Here is a 12,084-nt window from a genome sequence, read left to right as displayed (position 1 = left end):
TTTTTTGGCGAATTTTGACACACCAAGCTCAAAAGGTTGCCCATCACTGACATAGGTGGAAAGGCACAGAGAGGCTTGAATCAGGCAAATATAGAGTAATGGCTTCTGTCTCCAGTGGGAGGCAGCAGTGGGGTGGGACTGGGAGACTCAGTTTTCACTGTGGAAGAAAACTTGTATACCTCAGACTCCTGGTGAAGGCTAACCTCACAATGCCCTTCGATACAAATACAAACAAATCCTTCCATACTGAAAGCTATGCCTGAGAGAAGGGTTCTGGCCTTGACCTCTCCCTGACATGGAAATTTTCTATGTGCAGAAAATGAAAAGGGCGGTTGGTGGTATACAAAGGAGCAGTCAGTCCTGCAAGTCCCCAGGTGTGGTCACAAGTTGCATAGCCCAGACACAGGCTTATCACCTCTGTGAAAACTAGGCTAGCATCCTTAGCATTCCCAAGACCACTAAATAACCATATTTCCTTTCCCACAACCCTTACCCCTTATAATCTTTTCCTCGCTAGTAGCTCTAATATAACCATTATGGTTTGTGTGTGTGTATGTATTTGTTTGTTTGTTTTGTGTGTGTAAGGCTGCAATTTTGTGGCGAGAAACTATGTTCTTATGTTTAAGAACATAATAGCCCTGCTGAATCAGGCAAGTGGCCCAGCTACTCCAGCATCATGTTCTCACTGTGGCACGCCGAATGCCTATGTGAAGCTCACAAGCAGGATCTGAGCACAACAGCACTCTCCAACAACTCGAGACAGAACAAAGACAAATTTCTCCCGCATAAATTTGTCTAATCTTGCTTTAAAGTGATCCAAGTTGGTAGCCATCACTACCACATCTTGTGTCTGGAAGGGGTTGGGGGCCTACTGAGGCCCGGGCCTGTTAAGAGGCCTACTGAGAGCTAGCATCCCCATCTTGGCTCTCACTTCACTGGGCGCCACACCAAGGCAGAATATGTGCAGCCATAGTTCCTTGAAAAGGGCCTCCCTCCCCGCACCCTACAAGAGTCCGTGGTAACCTGGAGTCAGTCTTGACTGGTTTGTGTCAACATTTGGTTCGAAAACCTTAAAGGCTGAGGCCTGCAGGGCTACCATGAACCAGCTGCTAGGTCCTGATATGTGAGGAAGCAGATATTCCATGAGGGACAGGGGAAGGGGAGTCTTTTTTTAAAAAGCCTGGATTATATGCACAGCAGCTTCATATTAAACCAGAAAGCAACACTGAAAACTTGGATGCATTCGTTCCTGTGATCTGAAGGGTTTTTAAACACACATGTAAGCAGGGTAATGCATATATGGCACAAGGCCTGTCAGGTATTCAGTCACAGTAAATTAACTGGCCTCAGCCTAGTATACCTGAACGGCCTCGGCCCACTATACCTGAAGGAGCGTCTCCACCCCCATCGTTCTGCCCGGACACTGAGGTCCAGCACTGAGGGCCTTCTGGCGGTTCCCTCACTGCGAGAAGCAAAGCTACAGGGAACCAGGCAGAGGGCCTTCTCGGTAGTGGCGCCCGCCCTGTGGAACGCCCTCCCATCAGAGGTCAAAGAGGTAAACAACTACCTGACATTTAGAAAACATCTGAAGGCAGCCCTGTTTAGGGAAGTTTTTAATTTGTGACATTTTATTGTATTATAATCTTTGCTGGAAGCCGCCCCGAGTGGCTGGGGAGACCCAGCCGGATGGGCGGGGTACAAATAAATAAATAAATAAATAAATAAATAAATAAATATTATTATTATTATTATTATTATTATTATTATCATTATTACTGTGCAGTCCCATTCACTGAAACACCACACCACACCAGGGCTGGATAATCTGTGGTCCTCCAACTACAGTGGTACCTCAACTTACGCGACAACCAAATTTTTCGACTTACGAATGGGGCAAATGGCCGCACGCTTACGAATTTCTCGACATCCGAATGGAAACCGCAGCGGTTTTAGATAGGGTTTTTTCGACTTATGAATTTTTAGATGGGGGTTGCTTTGACTTACGAATTTTTCCATTTCCAATGCATTCCTATGGGAAATCGCGTTTCCAATGGCGCTTTTCGACTTACGAATTTTTCGACCTATGAAGGTGCATTCGGAACGGATTAAATTTGTAAGTCGAGACACCACCGTACCAGCGTGGTCAATTGTCAGGAATGGTGGGAGTTCCAGGTTCCTTATCCCTCAGTCTCTCTGCCCCCGCACTCAGTCTAGGACAGTGTTTCTCAACCTTGGATCTCCAGGTGTTGTTGGACTACAACTCCCATCATCTGTTCCTGCTAGCTAGGGATGATGGGAGTTGTAGTTCAACAACATCTGGAGATCCAAGGTTGAGAAAGGCTGGTCCAGGAGAAACCTGCTACAGGTTCAGTTTTTGGAGCTTCACCAGGGACCTTAAATATGCACTAGCCATTAACCCAACGTTACCCAAAAGCAGGTGAGCATGCCCTCCTCAACTGAGTTCCTGTATAAATTCTGGGCTGTCTCTGCCACCTTACAATGGGATGCTCACCTCCATTATCAGTCCGCTTCAATGCTCCATCCTTGTGGGGACACAGCTCACACCTCTGAAAATTAAAGAGCAAGGTTAGGACTTCTATATACGGTAATAATGATAATACTTAAACATGTCTATAGAACACTCCAGATATTAGGCTACATACTAGGCTACATACACATCATCCATTTAAAGCACACACACCCAGAAAAAGAATTCTGGGAACTGAAGTTTACCTGTCACAGAGCTATGATTTCAAGCACCCCTAGCAAACAACAGTTCACAGGATTCTCTGCAGAGGTGCATGCTTTAAATGCACAGGTATGGTGTTTACATCGTTGTTACCCTTACAATAACCCTGTCAGGTAAGATAATATGACTGTCTCCCATATTGCAGTTGTTGTTGGGGGTGGGGGAAGAATGGCTTCTCTAAGGCTACCTTGTGAGATCATGGCAGAGCCTAGATTCAAACTGAAGGCATTCTTGTTCATAGATTGATTGATTGATTGATTTTGGCTATTACATAGGTATTTTCACTTGCATCAACCATGGCAATATGATGAACAATACAGGCAGTGCTGAGAAAACACACACACAATAAGACAGCTACAGAACAAGTGGAAAGAATTATAAAAATTCGGATGAAAGAACTATTAGCCATGCCTTTGTTTTTACACCTCCAGCTCAACTTTCCCTGAAAGTTCCCATTGCCATATCACTGAGCAAATGGGCTATCTCTAATGGAATAATTTATCATTAACTGACAACAACAGTAATGAAGTTGTATAAACCACCTCCAATTTTGTAAGCACCACACATATTTTCCCCGCAAAAAATTTCCCTGCCCACAGGCACATCACGTAACAGACATGATGCAAAAGGAAAAAAGGAAGAGTGGGCTCCTTTAACAGCTGATGGATTGGGTCAGGCTGCTCTTTCCCTTGGCATGATTTTTAATCTAAAAAAAGTCAGAAATCATTTGAGATGGTGGCAATGAGCCCACGTGCGATATGCTGATGCTGCGTGGCCTATACTGCAAAGGCTAAATCTCTGCATGTGGTATGTGAACTATGGAACAAGGTGGGTGGGGTTGGACTTTGGTTCCCTTTAGTTTCTATGGTTCTAGAATATCCAGTTTTGCCAGAGATACCTCCTGCTTCACACTATCCCACTGAAGTGGACTACAGTGGTGCCTCGCTTAACGAATGCCCTGCTTAACGAAATTTCCGCTTAACAAAAGGTTTTTTCTAGCGGAGGTTGCCTCGCTAGACGAATTTGTTTTACGAAAAATTCATCTAGCGAATGACGGTTTCCCATAGGAATGCATTGAAATTCAATTAATGCGTTCCTATGGGCAATTTTTTTAAAAAAAAAATTCAATGCATTCCTATGGGATTCGCTAGACGAATTTTTCGTTATAAGAAAAGACCCGTGGAACGAATTAAATTCGTCTAGCGAGGCACCACTGTACTGGCAAATTCTGCTGCCACAGCTGCTGTTCCCAACACAAACCCCTCTTGCCTGTCAACTGGGGAGTTAGAAAAAAATCGAACCTTAGCAGGGCAGATTTGGAACATAAGGCCACCAGTTGCTGACCCTCCATTCTATAATATAACAACACGGAATGCTTTCTAACACAACTAGGGAAGGAATTTTATCTTTTCCAATGCAAGCTTCACACGATCCACATCTCCTGGACTATTGTGCGGAACCTGTAGCTTTCTCACTTCCTGAATGTTCTGGTACAACTCTTGGTCGAAAAAAAGTATCAAAACACATTGAAAATATGTCTTTAAATATGCATTTATATGAGAATCTTCATATATATATATATATATATATATATATATATATATATATATATATATACCGTGTTTCTCATATTATAAGTCATGTCTTATATTAATTTTTTCCTGAAAAAAACACAGCATGGCTTATTTTCAAGGGATGTCTTAATTAAAAAATAAGTACCGGTACCGGTATCTGTACAGATGACAGACCTGCTCCCACCGGGTCTTCGCGCACGGCAGGCAGAGGCTGCAGCCGGGTCCTGGGGCTGCACGCGCGGCAGGCAGAAGCTGCAGCCGGGTCCTGGGGCTGCGCGCGCGGCAGGCAGAGGCTGCAGCCGGGTCCTGGGGCTGCGCGCGCGGCAGGCAGAGGCTGCAGCCGCGTCCTGGGGCTGCGCGCGCGGCAGGCAGAGGCTGCAGCCGGGCCCTGGGGCTGCGCGCGCGGCAGGCAGAAGCTGCAGCCGGGTCCTGGGGCTGCGCGCGCGGCAGGCAGAAGCTGCAGCCGGGTCCTGGGGCTGCGCGCGCGGCAGGCAGAAGCTGCAGCCGGGTCCTGGGGCTGCGCGCGCGGCAGGCAGAGGCTGCAGCCGGGTCCCGGGTGTCCGCGCGCAAAGGCTACAGCCAGGTTCTGGGGCTGCATGCGCTGCGCGCTGAGGCTGCAGCCAGGTCTTGGGGGTTAACGCGGCAGCAGCAACCCTTCTTTGCCACAGACCTTCTTCCACCACCCAGTACGGCTTATTTTCGAGGTATGCCTTATATTTTTCCACCTCAGGAAAATCCTGCCATGCCTTATTTTGTAGGGATGCCTTAAAATATGAGAAACACGGTATATATATATATATATATATATATATATATATATATATATATATATACTGTGTGTGTGTATATATATAACCGTAGCAAAGCAGGTTTACGGTTGAACATGTGCAGAAGCGACATGGATGGGAAATAGCCTGCATTAAAGGTGGTGATTGGTCCAGCTCCAAAGGTGGCTTCTGCGGAGATGTCTCTGTAGTACCTTTTCAATAGACTCCATTTCCCGCGTCACAGACTTTCCTGTCCAGAAGTTGCACTACACCCCTAAATTCAGATAACTCCTTGGTGCTCCATAGTATCAAGGTGGTATATTGACCTCTGGTTTATTCAAGTGGCTCAGCCTTAATGAAAGGGGACTGGCTTTACCCAAGTTAAAAAGTGGGGCACTCATTGAGCTATTACTCCCGGGGGGGGGGGAATCTCCCCTATCCTTTGGACCTGATCCTGGTTGCAAGGTGTCTTTCTGAAATTGCACATGCAAACATATGCATAGTATCACACACCCACACCCAAAACAACCTACCCCACCAATACAACACAAGCTGGTTTCGGCGGGGGAGGGGGGAAAGTAACAGTGATGGGGGTGAGATGAGGAGGAAGAGGCTAGTGTCTCAAGATCTTTGGTGGGCTGCCTTTTGAGGGATGGAGGTCTAGGGATTCAGGCCTGCTATTGCAAAGGATGCACTCAGAACTCAGGGAGACAGAAGAAGAGCAGGCGGCAGGGGGTCTTAACATTGGGAAATTTGCACTTGAAAAGGTCCCTCCATCCCTTTTGGATCAAAGCACTTCTCCCACCACACTATTAGCGAAGCTCTGATCATTAGCAGGAAGGGTTAAACAGCTCTGCCAGCCAGCCGGCCCACCCACCCCTTGGAAGGCTTTAATATCCTTGCTGTAACATGACTGTTAAAGCCTTCACATGATCCCCCCCCAACTTCCCTCCCTCCCTTTCCCACGAGTTGCCCTCCAGCCAGTCCGTCTCAAAGGGCCAGCTAGACAATTCCTTTACAAAGCAAACAGAGCTTTAGCACTTCCTTCATCTAATGGAGCACAGCATCCCCGAGGGGGCTTTGGGAATGCAAGGAAGAATGAGAATGAGTGTGTAATTCCTAAAATGAGGAGCAGCTGGGACTCGGCCCATCTGGACATTTGGAAGCTGTTTAGTCTCAGACATTTGGGATCCAGCTGTGGTTATGCAGGGGCAAGCACTCTGCACATGCCCAGAGGCATTTGTGCATGTACAGTATTACAGCTCTTTATATTACACTGGCCAGGAATACAGGTGATGGTAGACTGAGCCCTAGCACAAATTGAGCTTCGGGCTCAGTTTGAATTAGTGCTTGGCCCCAGAAACTATTGCCAACACATAGCTCTGGAAGAAATGAATACATAGTCATTTGTGAGGCCATAACCACCTTATGGCTGGGGACTTGTGGAATGTGCAATCGCTGTGCCTCTAGGACAGGCATCCCCAAACTCGGCCCTCCAGATGTTTTGGGACTACAATTCCCATCATCCCTGACCACTGGACCTGTTAGCTAGGAAAGATGGGACTTGGAATCCCAAAACATCTGGAGGGCCGAGTTTGGGGATGCCTGCTCTAGGATTTTTTTGGGGGGGGTATATCCAAGCAGCTGTGGGGCTAGCACTACCTGTACTGTCTGCAATCCACCCCTTCCCTGGAAGAACCTGCAGAAATCTTTGTGGAAACAGATCTTCACAAGTTCAGCCTACATCTCCAATGCTCTCATCTTCAAAGGAGGCCAGGTGCCACTTCCTACTTTTAAAAGCTGGGGATGGGTACCCAAGTACAGAATCCCAGAATCCCAGCATCTTGTATCACTTGAGAATGGTGTGCTTGTTTTTAAAAACATTACTTTCCACACAGAGAATCTGCACAGGATTGACCCAAATCAAAGTAGTCCAGCAACTTAAAAATGGAAAAATTAAAAATTGAAGGTCAACATAAAGAGAACAGGGGATGTATCTAGGGTTGCCATACATCCGGAATTTCCCAGACATACAGTACCCAGAATACTGCTGTTGGAAGCTGTGTCTAGCTGGAAATCGGCAAAATGTCCAGGAAAATATGGGTGTATGACAACCCATGTTGGCAGTGCCATTTCTGGCAATTTTACTTTTAAAAAGCTCAAAAACCTACATTTTTACAACTTGGGCAAAAATAACAATAATCACTTTTTGAAATGGCAACCCTAGTATTGCTGTACGGAAGTATGCTAAGTGTCAGGTTATAAAAGAGGACACAAGGGTGTGTACAAGAACACATGCAAATCAGGGTTCACTATTTTTCTCTCCTAAAGCTCAAGCCTGGCTTTCTCCTGCTTTCACAAAGCATTTGACAAATGTATTGGCCAGCAAACTGAATGGCGATTCAGTACCATTTTGCCATTTGTGCCATGCTTCAGGAAAGCTGGCCGCCCTATTAAATTTTTTTAAGTGCCAGACAAGAAATTCCCTCTTACTGAATCAGACCACTATAGTCTATATTGACTATTCAGACAGGAATTTTCTCTGGCCCAATCTCAATATTCTGGGGATTGAACCCAGGATCTTCTTCATTAGCGATGTGGAACCTGTGCCCATCTATATGTTGTTGGGTTCCAGCATCCATAAGCCAGAGCCAGCATAGATGATGAATAGGGCAGATGGGAGTTGTAGTCCAAAAACTACAGGTTCCCGATCTAAATGCAAAAACTTTCTATCTTGTGTATGTCTACTCAGAAGCTAAACTTAATGGGACTAACTGCATATCCCATCATACTTACTGAGGAGATAGTCCAACTGGTTCAGGAGAGATGTACAGTGGTCCCTCGACTTACGAACTTAATCCGTTCCGAATGCACATTCATAGGTCAAAAAGTTCAGAAGTCAAAATGCGGCTTCCCATAGGAAAAAAAAAATTATTCGGAAAAATTCGTAAGTCGAAAAAACCGCATTTAAAGTCGCCAACGGTTTCCGTTCGGATGTAGAAAAATTCGTAAGCGTGCAGCCGTTCGTAAGGCGAAACCTACGGATGTCGAGTAATCTGTAAGTCGAGGGACCACTGTATTAATAAATATGCATAGGACTATGCTGAAGGTCTTTTAATTCTTATTCACCCATAGTGCTGACCAGCTTGGCTGTGAATCCTGGAAGACCTGCTCCCTGCCTTGCATGCCTTTTCCCACCTGGCCTGGGAGGGTGGGACCATTTTGGTTGTCTCTTAGTGCAGACTCGGGTCATCAAACCTTAGCTTCCACAGCTTCTACCTACCATGAACCACAATAGGCAGCAACAGCAGCAGATATGTTCTGTGCTTATGATAACAACTTATTCTCTTGCTAATTGTGCTGCTTTAAATGTGCATTTTATATTTACTTGATCACTGCAGATGGTGACAACAGTCACAAAATTAAAAGACGCCTGCTTCTTGGGAGAAAAGCAATGACAAACCTAGACAGCATCTTAAAAAGCAGAGACATCACCTTGCCGACAAAGGTCCGTATAGTTAAAGCTATGGTTTTCCCAGTAGTGATGTATGGAAGTGAGAGCTGGACCATAAAGAAGCCTGATCGCCGAAGAATTGATGCTTTTGAATTATGGTGCTGGAGGAGACTCTTGAGAGTCCCATGGACTGCAAGAAGATCAAAAACCTATCCATTCTGGAGGAAATCAGCCCCAAGTGCTCACTGGAAGGACAGATCCTGTAGCTGAGGCTCCAATACTTTGGCTACCTCATGAGAAAAGAAGACTCCCTGGAAAAGACGCTGATGTTGGGAAAGATGGAGGGCACAAGTAATGTTTTCTTTTGAATTGTTTTAGGTAATTTTTGTGGTTGTTAACTTTGCTGTATTAAATGTGCATTTTGTAGTTGACCTTTATAATGTTTTCTTTTGAAATCTTTAAGGTAATATTTTAGTTTCTTGTTAGTTATGTTGCTTTGAAGGTATACTTTATATTTGACATTTTCTTCAGTAATGTTTCTTCAGGATTGTTTTATTTATTTGATGTTTAAATGTGTTATTAACCACTTTGAGATTTTTTCCCTTAAAAATATAAAGTGGTATAGAAATGAAAATAATAGTAATAACAATAACAATAATACTGATGGGCCTTGAACTTTGTTTTATAGCCATGGTTTTAGGCAAGAGTCCCAACTGTGCCATTTATTAAATAGGTAAAGGTAAAAGGGTTGGGAAAGATTGAGGGCACAAGGAGAAGGGGATGACAGAGGATGAGATGGTTGGACAGTGTTCTCGAAGCTACAAACATGAGTTTGACCAAACTGCGGGAGGCAGTGGAAGACAGGAGTGCCTGGCGTGCTCTGGTCCATGGGGTCACGAAGAGTCGGACACGACTAAACGACTAAACAACAACAACAAAAAGACCTCTGGATGGTTAAGTCCAGTAAAAGGCGACTATGGGGTTGCGGTGCTCATCTCGCTTTCAGGCTGAGGGAGCTGGTGTTTGTCCGTAGACAGCTTTCCAGGTTATGTGGCCAGCATGACTAAACCACTTCTGGTGCAATGGAAGACCATGACATAAACCAGAGTGCATGGAAATGCCATTTACCTTCCTGCCACAACAGTACAGTACCTATTTATTTATCTACTTGCACTGGCATGCTTTCAAACTGCTAGGTTAGCAGGAGCAGGGACCAAGCAACGGGAGCTCACTTGGTTGTGGGGATTTGAACCACCAACCATCCGATCGGCAAGCCCAAGAGGCTCAGTGGTTTAGACCACAGCGCCACCCACGTCCCTAAATCAGCGTTTCTCAACCGCTGTTCCGCGGCACACTAGTGTGCCGCGAGACGCTGGCTGGTGTGCCGCGACGTGCGGCGACGAGAAGGGCGATTTGCATTGTCATGTACACTACACTGACCCGCCGGAAAGGAAGCCGGCCGGGTCACGACGCGGGGCGAGCGCAGCTCTCAACAGCCACCACCACGGGAGGGTGGTTTTAGACAAACTTAAAGAAGCTGGCTGGATGAGCTCAACCTGAAACTTGCTGGCAGAGAAATCAGCGGCTTGTGAAGTCTTATTACAGGAGATTGCAACCAACACAGCAATTGGCAAGTGTTTCTTACAGTCATAATTATATAGTCAATATAGGGCGGCACAGAGTTAAATTTTTAAACTTTTTTAATGGTGGTGTGCCTCGTTATTTTTTTCCATGGAACAAGTGTGCCTTGGCCCAAAAAAGGTTGAGAAACACTGCCCTAAATGACATTATATTCAATCCCCCTCTTTAAAAGCAGTGGGGAAGCAGAATCCCTTTTTTAAATGCTGAAAAATTGCTTTGATGGGGAAGGAATATTGACATCACCCATTTCCAGCCAATCAACACAGCACTGCAAACACACAGCACTGATTTCCCGCAACCTCAGTCTAGGAAAGAATATGATACATCTAAAAAGAACATGTGGTTAGTGAACTTTTACAAAGGCTTAGTGCTTAAATTATGTACTTCTGTACCCACTCAAAGACATGAAAGCTTCTTAAGGGCTTTTTTTGTTTTGTTTTTAAGTAGAGAGAGAGAGAGAGAGCACTTTGATAATGAATCAAGCTTTGCAAGAACATCGGAAGTGATTACACATAATGTCAGCTTTTTTACACAAATCTATGTACATCAGATCTAGCATGTGCAAACACTATTAAAAACTCTCTCTATAAGCTAGGCATGCTAGCATCCCCACTGAAAAGAATGCAGTAAGCTAGAGGCACCAAATAACAGCTACATAGTTTAATGAAGCAAAAAAGAGAGAGAGACCCCCAACAACTGCAGGAAAAGACTCTCAGGTGGATTGCTCTTGCATTAATCCTGAGCCACACACTCTGTTCCTCCACCCAATGTATGTTTAATCAAAATCCCTCCAGGGCACCTTATCATTTAACTAACGCTTCACCCCCCCCAAAAAAATAATAAAAAAATAAAAAATCTCATCAACAATGGTGTGTGGATCACGTTACTTAGTCATGTGACAAGCAGCAGATGGAACCAATTTTTATTTACTCAGAAGAAATCCGAGCCACAGGATGCCTTGTCCGTGTGCATCTGTTCCTTCCAAGCTCGGTTGCTCCCCCTTGCAAGGCTCCACTGAACTGGGGGAAATGGGAAGTCACCCCAGCAAATATAACAAACAGAGCAGTCTTATTTTCACCCTTCCAAACAGGTGAAAGTTATGCCCACTCTGCCACAATAGCTCAGGGCTCATCTCATTCACACTTCCGCTTGTCTCGTGTCTAGAAAGCAGGCGTCTGCGGGGAATTATTTCGCTTACACTGTGTTTTTGAGAAACGAGTCGGCACAGTTTTGCCCCACTACTTTCCCCTGGAAAACTCACTCTCTGGCGCTAAATGAGAGCAAACGTCAACCTGGAGAATACCTGACTGACATTTACTCTGATTCAGACGGTTTTCCCACTGGGAGCCTTTCTGCCAGAATTGGGGGGAAACAGCGTCTCAAATTCCTAGCAGAGGGCATCAAACTTCAAGGTGTCAGCTGAGGTTGCCATTTCAGTGTGCATAAACATCGTCTTTATATAGTTTAGTCACTAGGTGGCACTGGACTTAGTTGTAGCCAGGTGGAGTCAGGTGTTTCTTATCAAAGAATCATAGAGTTGGAAGGGACCATGAAGGTCAGGCATCCCCAAACTTCAGCCCTCCAGCTGTTTTGGACTACAATTCCCATCTTCCCCAACCACTGGTCCTGTTAGCTAGGGATCATGGGAGTTGTAGGCCCAAACATCTGGAGGGCCACAGTTTTGGGATGCCTGATGAAGGCATAGCTGCCAAGTTTTCCCTTTTCTCGCGAGGAAGCCTATTCAGCATAAGGGAAAATCCCTTTAAAAAAGGGATAACTTGGCAGCTATGGATGAAGGTCATCTACTCCAATCCCTTTGCAATGCAGGGATCTTTTGCCCGGTGTGGGGCACGAACCCACAACCCTGAGATTAAGAGCCTCCTGCTCTACCGACTAAAC

General features: G+C 45.4%; 1 protein-coding gene across 9 annotated transcripts in view; it reads right to left on the bottom strand.

The window, feature by feature from the left end:
• The window catches only part of MLLT6 (MLLT6, PHD finger containing), a 102,568-nt gene that overhangs the window by 69,091 nt on the left and 21,393 nt on the right, over positions 1-12,084 (bottom strand). For all 9 annotated transcript variants that reach the window (XM_035134402.3, XM_088655636.1, XM_088655637.1 and 6 more), the window contains exon 3: positions 2,513-2,567. In XM_035134402.3, coding sequence (XP_034990293.3) covers positions 2,513-2,567 — 55 coding nt within the window. The remainder of the gene's footprint in view (positions 1-2,512; positions 2,568-12,084) is intronic.

The sequence above is a fragment of the Zootoca vivipara genome, chromosome 12, assembly GCF_965207765.1.
Source record: "Zootoca vivipara chromosome 12, rZooViv2.hap1.1, whole genome shotgun sequence".
In the NCBI taxonomy this organism is placed as follows: domain Eukaryota; kingdom Metazoa; phylum Chordata; class Lepidosauria; order Squamata; family Lacertidae; genus Zootoca; species Zootoca vivipara.
This window is presented reverse-complemented; position numbering and strand designations above follow the sequence as displayed.